The sequence below is a fragment of the Anabrus simplex genome, chromosome X (genome assembly GCF_040414725.1).
Source record: "Anabrus simplex isolate iqAnaSimp1 chromosome X, ASM4041472v1, whole genome shotgun sequence".
NCBI lineage: Eukaryota > Metazoa > Arthropoda > Insecta > Orthoptera > Tettigoniidae > Anabrus > Anabrus simplex.
Window position 1 is genome coordinate 191,390,173 of NC_090279.1, and position 18,766 is coordinate 191,408,938.

An 18,766-nucleotide genomic window follows, 5' to 3' on the forward strand; every position below is an offset into this window, starting at 1 on the left:
AGTAATTACGAAGTAGAGAAAAATGCGCGGTCGTTCTTCAGGTTCCCTCGTGACAAGAACATGCAAGTAATATTGTGTTTGCATATATATTCTTCCAGTGACAGAGATTTTTATAGTACTTCATAATCTTCTGAGCTCGACCCATGTTTTAACGGGCTTAAAATATAATACGCATATTTTATTGTATAGTGCAGCAGTTAACCTTCGATACCGATGTGTTGTTGTAGGTGTGATCTGTGGGTTTTGAAATGTCACAGAAGCGATTTGGATAAAGTGTACAAGAAAGAAGGACGTTACGCTTGTATAGGAATTATAAGATCTGTTCAGATCATTTCCAGGCCAGCGACTTTAAAAATCCTCGACTATACAGCCAAGGGTATGTTACACTTTTACTCTAATTGTACGTAAATATTCCTCAAAGCATCACTATCGACAACATTTTCAAACTTTTCTTTCTTTTATCCCTCTTCTCAGATTAAAGCCGGGATTTTATAGATTTTCTTTCTGTTAGTAGGCTTCATGTTAAGAGGAAAATTGTCCAGCTATTAAATGTTAATTCATTGCATCATATGTGTAAGGAATGTGCCGATATTTTTATTGACAAATGTCTTAATGTGATGATACATTGTTTTTAAATGAGGAAAAAAGACAAATCCAACCATAAGATTTCAGGCAGGTATGCTAAAGCTAACAAAGTAATGCATAAATGAAAGATCAAGCCATTTCACAGCAGTCCATTTCACACCTTGTTTATATGTCTAATTTCAGTCTTTGAATAAAAACCTTTTAAATAATTCTTCATTCATTTATCCAGAATTGCTTTAGCAACTTCGAAGTTAATATCTCAATACCACTTTCTTTCTAGACGTAATTTACTTATCCATTTCCGTATATACATTTCCATTGATATTTGAATTTAGCGCGATTTCTTCAGGTCAAGTCACTAGGAGCGCCACCGTCGAATTGTCTCCCATTTTAGCAAGGCGAAATCCGTAAGTGTCGTGTATTGTCTCTACTGTATTTGACTGAACACACACATATCAGTATGACCAACCCTCCAACGCTTATCCCCCTGTGGGTGGGGGCGGTAGAATAACACCCACGGTATCCTCTGCCTAAGGAACTCCAGAGGCTCTCAACTTGGAAGCGTGGGTACTTGGCTGAATCCTGGCATTGCTTCCATTCACTTCTCCCAGGCTCGTCACTTTCATCTATCCTATTCGACCTCCCTTGGTCAACTCTTGTTCTTTTCCGTACCCGACGGTATTAGAGCACTCGAGGCCTAGGGAGTCTTTCATTTTCACGCCCTTCGTGGCCCTTGTCTTTCTTTGATCGATAGCTTCATTTTTCGAAGTATCGGATCCCTTCCATTTTTTCTCTCTGATTAGTTAATAGAGGATGGTTTCCCAGAGTGACGATGGGACTTCACGTCTTATTGAAGGTATCATAGACGTATATGAATATATACAGAATCCGAAGGATAATCGTGCCAACGTGCCTACGATCCCTCACCAGGATTACTTCATTCAAGAACTGGGGGGAAAAAATCCAAAGAAAAGCAGCTCGATTTGTTCTGGGTGATTTCCGACAAAAGAGTAGCGTTACAAAAATGTTGCAAAGTTTGTGCTGGGAAGACTTGAGAGAAAGGAGATGAGCTGCTCGACTAAGCGGTATGTTCCGAGCTGTCAGTGGAGTGATGGCGTGGAATGACATTAGTAGACAAATAAGTTTAAGTGGTGTCTTTAAAAGTAGGAAAGATCACAACATGAAGATACAGTTGGAATTCAAGAGGACATATTGGGGCAAATAACCGGTATTCGTTTATAGGAAGGGGAGTTAGGGATTGGAATAACTTACCAAGAGAGATCTTCAATAAATTTCCAATTTCTTTAAAATAATTTAAGAAAAGGCTAGGAAAACAACAGAGAGGGAATCTGCCACCTGGGCGACTGCCCTAAATACAGATCAGTAGTGATTGATTGACTGGCGATTGCATTTTTACCCGGGACAACGATCCAAAGCACACGGCTTATAATACCAGCATGTGACTCTTATAAATATTCCGCATTATATGCAGACCCCACATCAGTCATCGAAAATCAGTCCAATCGAAAACTGGGGTATATCTTCGGAAAAGCATATGACCAAGACCCTTTTTCAACAAGAATGTTAAGGCCACGGCCGCTTCCTTCCCATTCCTAGGCCTTTCCTACCCTATCGTCGCCAGAAGACCTATCTGTGTCGGTGCGACGTAAAACTAATAGCAAAAAAAAAAAAAAAAAAAAAAACCCTCAGCAAGAATGATTTAAGAACAGCTTTATTGGTGAATGGCGTACATGTCCAATAAACACGACTGAAGAATAAGGACAAAAGTTATAAAACAAAAAGGTGGTCCTATACAATATACCGAACTCTGAAAGCATTGATGAAATAGCAAAAAGAGGGCACAGACGAATACTTCTAGGACGCCAATTTTTTGTTTGTTTACAACTATTGGCTTTACGTCACACCGACACAGATATGTCTTATGTTGACGATGGAAGAGGAAAGGGCTAGGAGTGGGAAGAAAGCGGCCTTGGCTTTAATTAAGATACAGCGACGGCATTTGCCTGGTAGTGAAAATAGGAAACCACGGAAAACCATCTTCAGGGCTGCCGACAGTGGGGTTCGAACCCACTATCTCCCGAATGCAAGCTCACAGCTGCGCGCCTCTAACAGCACGACCAACTCGGTTTTTTGTTATTAAAAAAGCAGAGAAAATGTACGGCATTTTGTTTCCCGTGTGAAAATTGCAAATATCGTACCATCATGTCTGAACGAGGCGACTAAAAGTGGAACCCAGGGGATTTCATCTTGAGGGCGTGGGATGACAACCATGGGCCCTCCAACTGAGCCCGGCATTGCTTTCACTTACTCGTACTAGGCTCCTCGCTTTCATCTTCCCTTTCCGATCTTCCTTGGTCAACTCATGTTCTTTTCCGACTCCGGCAGTATTAGAGCATTCGATGCCTAGGGAGGTTTTTTTTTTTAAGCGTCCTTCCTGCTTCCTTCCTCTTCTTTTGCCAGCACCTTCACAAAATTCGTCAAATTTGGAAAGATGTCGCCTACAGGATTTTTCATTTCAAAAACAGTGTTTCCAACATTTCATACATTCTCAGTTTTATTTAATCGATTCTGTTTGTTTGTCCAACTCTTGTCCCGTTTCTCTACGGGGTCGGGTATGAGGTGAGATGAATCTGTCGTGGCGGATTTTTATGAGGGGATGCCCTTCCTGACGTCACCTCATCAGAGGAATTAATGAGATGAAATGAATGGCTTGATATATGATAGTAAGAAGGGAGAGGGTGAAACCCGGTGCCGGCACATAGCCTACTCCAGTCGAATAGCACCAAGGGGTCTGCTCAAGGCTTAACAACAGCGTCATGTGCCCTCGCTCCATATGAGCAACGCGGAGAGGTTTGGAATTTAAACCAGGCTTTTGGCACGCAATCTAGTGATTAGAAATGATAGTCTATACCACCACCTACCTGCCGCCTAACATTTTGATGGTGAAATTTTTTTGATCAACGGGACTCGAACCGGATAACCACGGAGTCAGACCGTTTAGACTTCAGCTACTTAACGAACGCGGCCACCAGGCGGGCTCTTTCAAAGATTATGTGGACTTCCTTATTAAGAAGGAAGCCATACTTTTCAATGTTGACTCAGTTAAATGTAATGTAAAAGCTTTTCAGTCCGCCGAACACACAACTTCAACATAAATATTGTTTAACAGTGTGTTTTTCATCGGTATGTTATAGTGTAATCCTGTGGACTTGGTTAACCACCATTTCCTATCTAACTTCAATACACTTTTCTGTAATTACATTAAGGAAATATATAGCTAATCAATCAGTCAATCCTGATCTGCATTTAGGGCAGTCGCACAGGTGTCGGATTCCCTATCTGTTGTTTTCCTAGCAAAGAAATTGGAAATTTATTGAACATCTCCCTTGGTAAGTTACTCCAATCCCTAACTCCCCTTCCTATAAACGAATATTTGCCCCAATTTGTCCTCTTGAATTCCAGCTATCTTCATATTGTGATCTTTCCTACTTTTAAAGACACCGCTCAAACTTATTCGTATACTTATGTCATTCCACGCCATCTCTGCACTGACAGCTCGGAACATACCACTTAGTCGAACAGCTCGTTTCCTTTCTCCCAAGTCTTCCCAGCCCAAACTTCGCAACATTTTTGTAACGCTACTCTTTTGTCGGAAATCACCCAGAACAAATCGAGCTGCTTTTCTTTGGATATTTTCCAGTTCTTGGATCAGCTAATCCTGGTGAGGGTCCCATACACTGGAACCATACTCTAGTTGGGGTCTTACCAGAGACTTATATGCCCTCTCCTTTACATCCTTACTACAATCCCTAAATACACTCATAACCATGCGCAGAGACCTGTATCCTTTATTCACAATCATATTTATGTGATTACCCCAATGAAGATCTTTCCTTATATGAACACCTAGGTGATCTCCAAAAGGAACTTTCACCCCATCAACGCAGTAATTAAAAACCCCGTTTATCATCGTACCATTGCGTACTGTCCATCTCACATCATTATCGAGGTCATTTTTCAGTTGCTCACAATCTTGCAACTTATTTATTACTCTGTACAGAATAACATCATCTGCAAACAGCCGTATCTCTGATTCCACTTCTTTACACATATCATTGATATTTATAAGTATTCATTCATTCATAATCTGTTTACCCTCCAGGGTCGGTTTTTCCCTCGGACTCAGCGAGGGATCCCACCTCTACCGCCTCAAGGGCAGTGTCCTGGAGCTTCAGACTTTGGGTCGGGGGATACAACTGGGGAGGAGAACCAGTACATCGCCCAGGCGGCCTCACCTGCTATGCTGAACAGGGGCCTTGTGGAGGGATGGGACAGGCAAGGAAGAGGGAAGGAAGCGGCCGTAGCCTTAATTTAGGTACCATCCCGGCATTTGCCTGGAGGAGAAGTGGGAAACCACGGAAAACCACTTCCAGGATGGCTGAGGTGGGAATCGAACCCACCTCTACTCAGTTGACCTCCCGAGGCAGAGTGGACCCCGTTCCAGCCCTCGTACCACTTTTCAAATTTCGTGGCAGGGCCGGGAATCGAACCCGGACCTCCGGGGGTGGCTAATCACGCTAACCATTACACCACAGAGGATAAGTAAACATTAAGGTCCAATAATACTGCCTTGAGGAATTTCCCTCTTAATTATTACAGGGACAAATAAAGCTTTGCCTACTCTAATGCTCTGAGTTCTATTTTCTAGAAATATAGCCACCCATTCAGTCACTAATTTATCTACTTCAATTGCACTCATTTTTGCTAGTAGTCTCCCATGATCTACCCTATCAAATGCCTTAGATAGGCCAATCACGATACAGTCCATGGGATTATACTGATGAAACTGTCATCTCTGCAATTTTGTAGGATTGCCATGGACAGATTTCTTAAAATAGAATCACGAAAATCCATCGTCTTAAAAATCGTCTTAAAAATCTGTGTTTTTTTTTTTTTTTTTTTTTTTTTTTTGCCAGGGGCTGTACGTCGCACCGACACAGATAGGTCTTATTGCGACGATGGGATAGGAAAGGCCTACGAGTTGGAAGGAAGCGGCCGTGGCCTTAATTAAGGTACAGCCCCAGCATTTGCCTGGTGTAAAAATGGGAAACCACGGAAAACTATCTTCAGGGCTGCCGATAGTGGGATTCGAACCTACTATCTCCCGGATGCAAGTTCAAAGCCGCGCGCCTCTACGCGCACGGCCAACTCGCCCGGTGAATCTGTTTGTAGAATGCAACATGAAAAGATAGGCATTTGGCTCTGAAATTTCTTATCAATGTCTTTCTTGTTCTGCTGCAGTAGAAGAGCTTCTAAAAGGTACTAACTTAGATTTCCATAAAAAGAACTAACGTAGTAAAAATTATGAAATGAAATGGTGTATGGCTTTTAGTGCCAGGAGTGTCCAAAGACAAGTTCGGCTCGCGTCATGATGAAGATGAAATGTTGATGAAGGCGACACATATACCCAGCCCCCGTGCCAGCGGAATTAACCAATTATGGCTAAAAATCCCGATCCTGCCGCGAATCGAACCCGCGACCCCTGTGAGCAAAGTCCAGCACGCTACCCATTTAGCCATGGAGCCACACATTCTGGTGGAGTTCGAACCCCATCGTCGGCAGCCCTGAAGATGGTTTCTTCCTTCCCACTCCTAACCCTTTCTTATCCCATCGTCGCAGTAAGACCTATCTGTGTCGGTTGCAACGTAAATCTTATGGTTAGTATTATATATTTTTTTCCTTGCTGAAGAGAATGAGGCTCTAATATTGTTATGAAACATCAAACTTTCAAATGAGCTGGGCGTGACTCATTTTCCTGATGTGTGGTAGTCCAGGTGAAACTTTCAAGCGTCGTGTGGCACCAGATTTAGCCTATTGTTCACACGTGCTTATGTTTTAGATACACCGTGTATGATAACCCGCTCTTACATAGATACGCTGTTGAAAAAGTTGATTGCACAGTCAGCGATATGACGCTTTTTAAAGTGAATATACTCCTATTTCTTTTTTAATTTTTCTACAAACGTTTTCTTGAAGGCTGCTTGCGTACCCCACTAAAAGCCTCGGGCATTCACTTAGGGGTATATGCCTACCACAGTTGGAGAACGACTCCGTTAGCTCACTGACTGTACATTAGCATCTTCCTTCATTGAGACCCAAGTCTATTCTTTATCAGATGAGAGGAAAACTCAAGAAGGCATGATTCATTCCGCCTTTGGCAAGCACAATACCAGCGATACAGCGAAAGGATAAACATTCTCCGCATACCTTACCATCTTACACACAAAGGATGTTACCCTCGCTTATCCTTTCCTTGTCTTTGCTTAATTACCAACGCACCACAGGGGGCTTTGTGCGGTTATGTTATGAATAGAACTCTCAGCAGGTCGGGATATCACGAATTTGCTTGTTCCAAGAGGGGATGGAAAACTGACAGGTAATAAAGACTTCATTTTCCCAGAACACTTAGCACGGTTGTATGAAGGAACTGGCGTAAGAGTTCAGAGCACGGCGCCAGTAAGGAATTTCAGGACAGTTGATAGACGGTTTCAACGGCACGGCCAGGGCGAGCCAAACCTTCCTTAAAGCCCAACTACGATGTGACGTGATCACATGAGTCTGGTATCGCTACAGCTTATGCATTCTGTAATTAAAAACAATGTATTAATAAATCCTTATAAATCTCGGTCTAATTAATGATTGGTACCAGCAGTATCGGCGATTAGGGGGGGCGAGGGGGGGGGCAGTTGCCCCCCCCCCACTTTGTGGAGAAAACATTACATTTTATTCCGTTTCGGCCGGATTAAACTAGAAATTATATGAATGATTTAAAAAAAAAGCAATGTATACAAGCCCTCTTGTCAATCAGCTAATTGTTTCCTTTATTTCCTCTAATTATTTACAAAATTATTAGCAGAAATGCGCACAAAATGCCGTTTGTCGCGGTTAACCGATTTGTACAGCGCCACAGCAAGTAGTGGAGACATTGCATGTGCTGTGAGGAAGGGTAGCAAAGATATATACATATATTTGCCAAGGTCATGAACATTGAGGTATGATTCACCCGCTTGCCGCGATTTCGTCACTCTGGCAGTCTCTTCAGCGCCTGTTAGTTTCTTAGTGTGCAGTCAAACACTAAATGATTTTTAGTTGTATAATTACGCTGTACTACTATTTAATTCTAATATATGTGTAATATTGTTCCTTTGGTGAAACTTCTATTGTATGGTATTGAATCAAAATCTCAAAGAAAAACGATTATTTTTCTTTCTTAATCTGTTTACCCTCCAGGGTTGGCTTTTCCCTCGGACTCAGCGAGAGATCCCACCTCTACCGCCTCAAGGGCAGTGTCCTGGAGTTCAGACTCTGGGTCGGGGATACAACCGGGGAGAGTGATCACCTGCTATGCTGAACAGGGGCCTTGGTGGGGGATGGGATGATTGGAAGGGATAGACAAGGAAGAGGGAGGGAAGTGGCCGTGGCCTTAAGTTAGGTACCATCCCGGCATTTGCCTGGAGGAGAAATGGGAAACCACGGAAAACCACTTCCAAGATGGCTGAGGTGGGAATCGAACCCACCTCTACTCAGTTGACCTCCCGAGGCTGAGTGGACCCCGTTCCATCCCTTTTCAAATTTCGTAGCAGAGCCGGGAATCGAACCCCGAGGGTGGCAGCTAATCACACTAACCACTACACCACTGAGGCGGACGAAAAACGATTATTAGCCGGGCTGAGTGGCTCAGACGGTTGAGGCGCTGGCCTTCTGACCCCAACTTGGCAGGTTCGATCCTGGCTCAGTCCGGTGGTATTTGAAGGTGCTCAAATACGTCAGCCTCGTGTCGGTAGATTTACTGGCACGTAAAAGAACTCCTGAGGGACAACATTCCGGCACCTAAGCGTCTCCGAAAACCGTAAAAGAGTAGTTAGTGGGACGTAAAACAAATAACATTATTATAAAAAAACGATTATCACCGCACCTAAGTTGGTAAATTTTACCGCTCTGTGAAAATTCGCTCAGAGAGTATTAAAAAACGTACCATTTTGTAGCGTTTTTATTTATTTTAATTTTGATGTATAATCCCCTCCCCCCCCACCGGTCCGATATATCCCACAAACCCGGATACATTTGTCGTCTGTATAATTTTTTTTAGCCCCCGCACTTTTAATTCCCAATCGCCGCTGCTGGGTACCAGTAGAATTCTGAATTTACTAAAACGTGGTTATGCGCCTCCAATTAAGCAGAAATGACGACGCCATACTCTTAAACGCCAGGGAAGGAAGCGGCCGTAGCCTTAATTCAGGCACAGTCCCAGCATTTGCTCGGTGTGAAAATTGTTGGAAACCACGGAAAACTATCTTCAGGGCTGCCGACAGTGGGATTCGAACCCTCTGTCTCCCGAACGCAAGCTCGCAGCTGCGCGGCCCTAACCTCACGGCCAACTTGTTCGGTTGTGTTGTAATGAAAGAGGTGTTAAATTGGAACGAACACGTAACAAGTATCTGAAAAAAAAAAGTACACTAATCTTTCTATGGATTAGAACGCTACTCAACTATGTGGGGAATGAGGCACATTTGTATGTGGGGCTGTGCCCTTTCTCCATTCACCATCCCTGAATTGTACCTACTACAATTTGTGGAAAATAAATAAATAAATAAATGAATAAATAAATAAATAAATAATAACAACAATCTCTCCTTCTTTCTTTCTTTCTTTCTTTCTTTCTTTCGCCTTTCTTAATCAGTTTATAATCCAGAGTTGGTTATTCCGAGGGCTCCCATATTTACCGCCTCCACGATTATCTCCTGGAGCGTGAGACTTTGGGTCGGGGGATACAACTGAGGAGGACCAGTACCTCGCCCAGGCGGCCTCACATGCTGAACAGGAGCCTTGTGGGTGGTGGGAAGAATGGAAGGGATAGACAAGGATAAAGGAAGGAAGCGGCCACTTCGAGGATGGCTGAGGTGGGAATGAAACCCCTCCTCTGCCTCCCGAGGCTGAGTGGACCCCCGTTCCAGCCCACGTATCACTTTTTAAATTTCGTGACAGAATCGGGAATCGAACCCGGGCCTCCGGGAATGGCAGCTAATCACACTAACCGCTACACCACACAGGCGGACTATGTTCTCAATACGCCTTAAATATAACATATTCGCTCCCTCATCTTCATCTTCATCATTGATCTGCATACTGGGTTGTCGCTCAGGTGGCGGATTCCCTATCGGTTGTTTCCCAAGTCTTTTCTTAAACGATTTCAAAGAACTTGGCAATTTTTCGAACATTTTCCTCGCTAAATTATTCCAATCCCTTATTCCTCTTCCTATAAAATAATGCATATTTGCCCCTGTTTTAACCCTGCGTGACTCAGGCGGCAGCGCGTCGGCCTCTCACCGTTGGGTTCCGTGGTTCAAATCCCGGTCACTCCATGTGAGATTTGTGCTGGACAAAGCGCAGGCGGGACAGGTTTTTTTTTTCGGGTACTCCGGTTTCCCCTGACATCTTTCATTCCAGCAACACTCTCCAGTATCATTTCATTTCATCTAGAGATGGGCACTATCGACTGAAAACCACTATCGACTTTTCGGGCGATAGTCCCATCGAACTATCGACTGAATAGTCGAATGTTTTCAGTCGAACAAAAAGTATTCATTACTTCCTGTTGAGAAGACTGAACAGTCGAATGATTTCAGTCGAATGAAAGTATTCATATCACGCAAGTAGTCATTTCATGAAAAACATTCGAATGTTTCCAGTCGAAACTCTCCGTAGCAAAAGTGGAGAGTCGTACTTTTACGAATTCGACTCAATTGAACGCAATTTACCAATAATTAGAAATCACTTGTATAGACACCCATTAGAAAAAAAATGTTATATTGAGTGACTTACAAATTTATTCAAAGGGACCCACGTTCGCAGCCGAGAAATCCACTCCGCTCCACATTAGGAATAAGAAGCGGATACCAGTTTTCCATGGGGGTTTCTACATTCACTCCTGGCAAATGCCACAATAGTACTGTACCTTGGGTGCATACCCCAATCCCGGATTATATAATCACACTATCGAGGAATTCACGGTTGCGCAGATCAAAATCCGATTTACGCACTCGTCCGTACACGGGGCTAACAAGTAGAGAGATGCCCTTAATACGAACCAACATCATACGAATGGCCTTTCTTGGTGCTAAATGGACAGTGAAACGTAGAAAGACGACAATGAGGCTCTATTCCTGAACAATGCTAACAATAATATATAAAACTTGTTACTGTAGTACACAATCAAGATATATATGAGAATAGCCAAACACATTATCGTACTACTGTATTTTCTAGATTATTATTATAGTTATGCCTTATAAATGAATAACGTAATTAATATAAACAAATATGCAACGAAATAAAGAGCACATAAAAGACAAGAGAAAATCGCCATATTAAGTAGGTACCTATAAAGTTAACATATTATATATGACATATCCGAAGTGACCATAAACCGATAGTTCCATTCGCTGTGACGGGAGTGCGACGGAATTCAGTCGACTTGTTTAGTGCTGACTGGAGAGCAAAACGTGGGATGTCCGTGACGGAAATGCGACTGAATTCAGTCTACTAGTTTTTTAAAGTAGTCGACTGTTACGATAGTTTAAACTATCGACTAGTTCGATAGTTATCAGTCGATAGTGCCCATCTCTAATTTCATGTCAGTCATTAATCATTACCCCAGAGGAATGCAACATGCTTCGGCAGTCGGCACAATTCCTATCCTCGCCATCCCTGACCCGGTCAATGACTGGAAAACAACAGGTTGTGGGTTTTCACTCACGTCCCTGTTTGTCCTGGTGAGTTTCAACTTTATCTTCATACCACTCAAGCTTATTCGTCTACTAAAGTCATTCCACGCTATCTCCACTGACAATTCGGAAGCTCCTGTGGGTGGGAGCGGTAGAATAACACCCACGGTATCCCCTGCCTGTCGTAAGAGGTGACTAAAAGGTGCCCCAGGGGCTCTCAACTTGGGAGCGTGAGTTGGCGACCACGGAGCCCTAAGCTGATTCCTGGCATTGCTTCCACTTGTGCCAAGCTCCTCACTTTCATCCGAACTCTCTTGGTCAACTCTTATTCCTTTCCGACCCCCGACGGTTTTAGGTTACGAGTCCTAGCGAGTCTTTCATTTTCACGCCCTTCGCGTCCATTGTCGTTTTCGAAGTGTCGGAATCCTTCCATATTTTCTCTGTTATTAGTGTTATATAGAGGATGGTTGCCTAGTTGTAGTTCCTCTTTAAACAATAATCACCGGGCGAGTTGGCCGTGCGGTTAGGGGCGCGTGGCTGTGAGCTGGCATCCAGGAGATAGTGGGTTCGAATCCCACTGTCGACAGCCCTGAAGGTGGTTTTCCGTGGTTTCCCATTTTCACACCAGGCAAATGCTGGGGCTGTACCTTACTTAATAATAATAATGTTATTTGTTTTACGTCCCACTAACTACTCTTTTACGGTTTTCGGAGACGCCGAGGTGCCGGAATTTAGTCCCGCAGGAGTTCTTTTACGTGCCAGTAAATCTACCGACACGAGGCTGACGTATTTGAGCACCTTCAAATACCACCGAACTGAGCCAGGATCGAACCTGCCAAGTTGGGGTCAGAAGGCCAGCGCCTTAACCGTCTGCGCCACTAAGCCCGGCGGTGTACCTTAATTAAGGCCACGGCCGCTTCCTTCCAACTCCTAGGCCTTTCCTATCCCATTGTCGCCATAAGATCTATCTGTGTCGGTGCGACGTGAAACTACTAGCAAAAAAAAAAAAAAATCACCACCACCACCACCACCTGACAGGTCGGAACATACCGCTTAGTTGAGCAGCTCTGTTCCTTATTCCCCAAGTCTTTCCAGCCTGTCCTTGGTTACTTTCATACTGGCATAACTCAGCCCAGTAGGAGGAAACTAAACCGTACTTTTTTAATAGCTACATTTGACTTATTTTCACTCTGCAATGCCTATGGTAATCATATTTAACACATTATAGGAAATTCATAGCTTCAAATGCAAAACCGTCGTAAACTGCTCACATTAGGGTTGAAATTAAATGAAATTAAATGGCGTGGTGGTTTTAGTGTCGGGAGTGTCCGAGGACAAGTTCGGCTCGCCAGATGCAGATCTTTTGATTTGACGGCCGTAGGCAACCTGCGCGTCATGAGGAGGATGAAATGATGATGGAGATGACACATACATCCAGCCCCCGTGCTAGCGGAATTCACCAATTATGGTTAAAATTCCCGACCCTGCCGGGAATCGAACGCGGGGCTCCTATAATAGGTCCGCTCCCACCAAGTGTAATGGAATGGAATCGAACCGAACAGAATTTGTTTTTAACATGTGTTTAAAAGGGAGATAGAGATGGCGATCGCCACGAGTCGAATCAAATCGAACCGAACGGAATTCTCTGCCAAGAATTTGCAAGAATATTTTTCCACTAGCGGAGTGGAATCGAACAGAATTATCAAGATTCGTGCAACTTCGTAGACAGTTGGGTCGAGAACTTTCGGACGACGAATTAGCGGCAAATGTGTATCAGCTTCAACTGGAAAGTCAGCTGTTTTTTGGATACGGTCGGGAACGTTCTGTTTTGTGTTAGTTTATTTAATTTATGCATACAAGACACGGAAAAACTTACCAGTTTAATTCAAAAATAGAATTTCCTCTACTACAACACCCACGAGCATTGCTACAACAACGTAATATTCAATTTTGTGGTAGGTTACTTTAGTCTATATACAATTTATTTCATAATTTTTGTTGACTTCATCACAAAATCATGTTATGTTGGAGTCCACATACGGTAGGCCTATATCGGTACGATACTTGACACTACATCTCATATGGGATCTCTATTTAAGTGTTTATTAATATTTACAGTGAACGATTTCTAAGTGGCATTCCCTAGGTTTCAAACTGTCATGTATGTGTTCCTAACAAATAGTAGCCTACTGTATACTAAATTGTTCTGTTGTGGACAATAAATACACTTCGCGGTCTTTAATTAATGTTACAGAGCGGTAAGGTAGCGTAGGTGTGAGTTTTCATTCGGGAGATAGTGGATTCGAAACCCACTGTCGGTAGCCCTGAAGATGGTTTTCCGTGGTTTCTCTATTTTTCACACCAGGCAAATGCTCGGCCTGTACTTGAATTAACGGCATGGTCCTAGCCCTTTCCTATCCCATCGTCGCCATAAGACGTATCTGTGTCGGTGCGATGTAAAGCAAATTGTAAAAAAAAAAATAACGTTGAGGCTACCTCGGTTAATGATTTCTTCCTGCCACAGGACACAATCTGCTGCATTAAAGTTGTTTTAACCGAGCTCGATAGCTGCAGTCGCTTAAGTGCGGCCAGTATCCAGTATTCGGGAGATAGTAGGTTCGAACCCCACTGTCGGCAGCCCTGAAAATGGTTTTCCGTGGTTTCCCATTTTCACACCAGGCAAATGCTGGGGCTGTACCTTAATTACTTAATTAAGGCCACGGCCACTTCCTTCCCACTCCTAGCCCTTTCCTGTCCTATCGTCGCCATAAGACCTATCTGTGTCGGTGCGACGTAAAACAACTAGCAAAAAAAAAAAGTTGTTTTAAAAATGATCACGGACTCCCATTGCATCTGAGGTAGCATTTCCTCCTGTAAAATAGATTTCTTCTGTTAAATTCTACTATTTGAAATAGTTGAAATTGCAATACAGTAACTCTGAAGTAGGCCTACCCTTTGAGACTTAGCTTCATCGCGTAATAAACATTCAAATAAGTTTGAATACTCTTCTTTCGGCTCTCTTGTTAATTTCATGCACCCAGAAACTTCTCCGATCTGTCGTAATTTTCTGCCTCCTCACACCTTCTATCAGACTGTTCATTGCAAGCCTGAAGTTTCCCGTAGAATCCCGTTCGATTCTGTTCCGCTAGATGTGAACGCTCGAGTGGAAATTTCGGCTGTTCGGTTCGATTCGACTCCACTAGGTGGGAGCGAGCCTTATCTCTTCTCCACAGAATAGGCCTATTCAATTCAGATAAACCAATTTACCATTCTACTCATTTTAAATTCCTCTCATCAAATCATCATCATCACGTTACGCGATCCGGTTCCTCTCCATACCTTTACACCGTACCAAATACAGTATTGACCGCACTGCTACCTCAACCTCGCGTAGCTGTGAGCTTACATTCGGGATTATGGTGGGTTCGGATTCCACCGTCGGTAGCCCCAAAAATAGTTTTCCGGGCTTCCCTTTTTCACACCAGGCAAATGCTAGGGGCTGTACCACAGTTAAGATCACGGTCACTATGTTCCCTTACCAAACCTTGCAGTTCAAATATTATTGAACTTAGATAATAACATCCGTCTCTGTGGTGCAGTGGTTAGTGTGATTAGCTGCCATCCCCGGAGGTCCGGGTTCAATTTCCGGCTGTGCGACGAAATTTGAAAAGTCGTACGAAGGCTGGAACGGGTCCACTCAGCCTAAGAGAGGTCAGCTGAGGAGAGAGGGGTTCGATTCCCACCTCAGCCATCCTCGAAGTGGTTTTCCGTGGTTTACCGCTTCTCCTCCAGGCAAATGCCGGGATGGTACCTAACTTAAGGCCACGGCCGCTTCTACCCCTTCCGATCTTCCCAGGTGAGGCTGCCTGGGCGAGGTACTGATCTTCCTCCCCAGTTGTATCCTTCCGACCCAAAGTCTCACGCTCCAGGACATTGCCCTTGAGGAGGTAGCGGTGGAGCCCCTCTCTCAGCCCGAGGGAAAAACCAACCCTGGAGGGTAAACAGATTAAGAAAGAGATTTTTCTTTTTACAATTTCGCTTTGCGTCGCACCGACACAGATAGGTCTTTTACGGGGACAATGGACCTGGTGTGACAGTAGGAAACCACGAAAAACCATCCACAGGGCTGCCGACAGTGGGGATCGAACCTACTATCGGTATCTTCCGAATGCAAGTATAACCGCAAGGTCATTTTGCTGGGTCGATGAATAACAATAATGAATTCTGTATTATGGAGGTGGTCATAAATTGCTCTTCGGAATATAGCTCTCAAACCTAAAAAAAAAAAGAAGAAAAAAAAAGAGCCTCGGCATTGAAAAACATGTTAATGAAGATGCAGCTGAATTCGAAATAATGAACTTAATTTACAAAACAACTTGGGTTTGAAGAGTGCCATTGGACAAGAAAACGAAGACAGGTTTTGGTCTGTTGAGCCCAATGATAAATACCCAGTATTCAACTATGTAGCTCTGAAAATGAATGCGGTATATTACTCTACTTATCTCTGTGAGTCAACATTTTCAAGCACGAGGATGTAAAAAAATAAATATTGAAACAAGCTCACATGAACATCTCAACTCTTGCGTCCGGCTTGTGTTCTGTGGTGTAACCAAGTATGAACCAGATGTCGTGGAAATGAGGTAATGAAATGGATTGTCAAAAATCAAACGATCAATAGTCTTCTCTTCTTCAAGTGCATTGCAAGGGAATCGTGTACTGTAGATCTACCGTTGGTATATGAAACATGTAATTGGCCGCATGGTACCGGTATGTCCTTATTGCGGAAAGGAAACTACGGTACCGGTACCGTATTCTAACACCAATGTAACATTTGTTCAAATTTCAACGAAATTTCTTTCATCTATCTGTACTATTAATAAATATGAGATTATGTCTGTCTTTAATGTATGAAGGCTTTCACGGCCGGTGTCAATATAATAAAATTCTTCCGGGCTGTTGAGAAGCGAGAGGAGTGGACCACGGCATAACAGCCCGGAAGAATTTTATTATATTATGTCTGTCTGTTTGTTTGTTCCGGATAGGCTCGAAAACTACCGGTACTGGGCTGACTGAGCTGAAATTTTTAAAGTTCATAACTTGAAATCCCGAGTCACGCAAGGAATTCTTTTGATTTTGATACTATATTTCACTGTTTCGAACCAGTAGGGAATTTTACAGGGGTGTGTCCCAAAATTAGGCAATTTTGTCCTACATCAACTAAAATAACGGGTAACGGTAAGCGGTTCCCTGTCGAAAAATGGCGTGCACACTGTGACCTTGACATTACATTTTCTACAAGAAACGGCATATGAATTTTCTTCGTAACTTTAATGGTTTTCGAGAATATTCATTTTTTTCTAAGTTAATACAGGTAAGGTGGTGGTGATTATTGTTTTAAGAGCCAAACATCCTCTGTTAACAGTAACAGTATCAAAGGCGAAAAAAAAGATAGGCAAGGGCCACCACGAAAGGCGTGAAAATGAAAGACTCCCTAGGATTGGCAAACCTAAAACCCTTGGGGTAGAATAAGAACAAGAGTTGACCAAGGGAGGTCAGATGGGATAAAAGAAAATGAAAAGCCTGTCACAAGTAAGTAGAAGCAATGTGTGTCGCCAACTCACTCTTCCAAATTAAGAGCCCCTCGGGCCCCTTTTAGTCGCCTCTTACAACAGGCAGGGGATACCGTGGGTGTTATTCTACTGCCTCTACCCACAGGGAAGGGGTAATAAAGTAAATAACAAATGACTCATTTTAGTGCCTCCTATATTGTAGCAGATCTCGAGTAGAAAGCTTTTTTTTTTTTTTTTTTTTTTTTTTTACATACTGTATAGGTCTATCCAAAGGTTGCCGGCCACTACTCTGTTATTACTATTATGTTTTTATTTTACAATTTTACCTTACATTGCACCGACACAGATACGTCTTATGGCGGCGATGGGATAGGAAAGGGCTAGGAGTGGGAAGGAAGAGGCTGTGGCCTTATTAAGGCACTGCTGGTGTGAAAATGAGAAACCGCGGAAAATAATATTCAAATCTCTTGACATAACGTGGGTATCATCAGGAAGAAATCCCCCCAAATTAGGAAAAATGTTAGAAGAAGAAGAAGAAGAAGAAGAAGAAGAAGGGCGTGTGTTTGTTAAGACAAACACAAACACCCATTCCTCAAGCTAGAGGAATTTACTAGATATGATCTAAATCCTCAGGCCAGTCAGGAATGGAAGCCAGAAGTAGAGATGGGTGCGAAATACAGTATCGTAACATGATAATGTATCCCAGTGGGCTGTTCCAGAAATATTATGTCCTCCCAGAGACCCTATTATGAAAGTAACTGTCTCAACGAAGCAAAGTGAAAGGTTGTGCCCTTTTTTCTATGGTGGAAAACAAAGTTTTTGTGCCTTTTAAACTAGATTTATCAAGCGAGTTGGCTATGCGGTTTGGGTTATGTAGCCATTAGTTTATATTCAGGAGTCGTGGGTCCTAACCCCAATGTTGGTAGCCCTGAAGGTGATTTTCCATTTTCACACCAGTCTGTTCCTTAATTAAGGTTCTGGTTGCTTCCTTCCCAGTCCTAACCTGTCCCATCGTCACCATAAGACAAATTTGCGTTGTTGCGATGCAAAAAAAAAAAAAGAATCAAATGTATGCCAGGCTCAGAAGTGGAGTAGAAATAGATGTGGCTACCAAACTGATGGTGTATTTCTGTTCAGTCCTCAGCCCAAAGGCTGGTTGGATCTTCAACAGCTCCACCATCAGCTGTCATAGATGGCCTAGACATCACTGAAGAGGCGTACTGGTGTATTTCTACATTTTAAAAATATTACAAATTTTGTAATATATCTTGACCGTGATATCTTGAAATGCTGTATTACTGAGGGGAGAAGTGTTAGTACTGTTTTAAGCCTACTGCTCTGTAACTGTCAACAGCAGCACATAATTTTTTCATTTTTAAAATTTTCTTTTTACAAGTTGATATTTGTCGCACGTATCCAGGTAGATCTCATGACGACAATGGGATAGGAAAGGGCTAAGCATGGGAATGAAGTGGTTGTGGCCTGGCGTGAAAATGGAAAAGTACGGAAAATCATCTTCAGGGCTGCTGACAATAGGGTTCGAACCCACTACACAAATGCAGACACTACAGCTGCGTGCCCCTAACTGCATGGCTAACTCACTTGGTGTAGCACATAAAAATCAGTTAAAATAAGGTGATAAAAATGTCTTTGTACTATAGTACCTAGCAGTATTAATTTGGTTAGTCAGGAAAGGTTTCATTCCTTAGATTTCTAATGCCCTCACGGTATGAACCGTTACGGGGTACAAAGCTTAGTAACAATAACATTGGAATGTATCATATATGTTTAGAGTACAGTTAGTGG

The 18,766-nt window shown here is 43.0% G+C and overlaps 1 protein-coding gene across 1 annotated transcript in view; it reads left to right on the forward strand.

Moving 5' to 3' along the window:
- Nucleotides 1–17,477: 17,477 nt before the first annotated feature.
- The window catches only part of LOC136886766 (chymotrypsin-like protease CTRL-1), a 41,341-nt gene continuing 40,052 nt past the window's right edge, over nt 17,478–18,766 (forward strand). The window contains exon 1 of the mRNA XM_068230952.1: nt 17,478–17,521. Within this exon, the coding sequence (XP_068087053.1) occupies nt 17,478–17,521 (44 nt within the window). The remainder of the gene's footprint in view (nt 17,522–18,766) is intronic.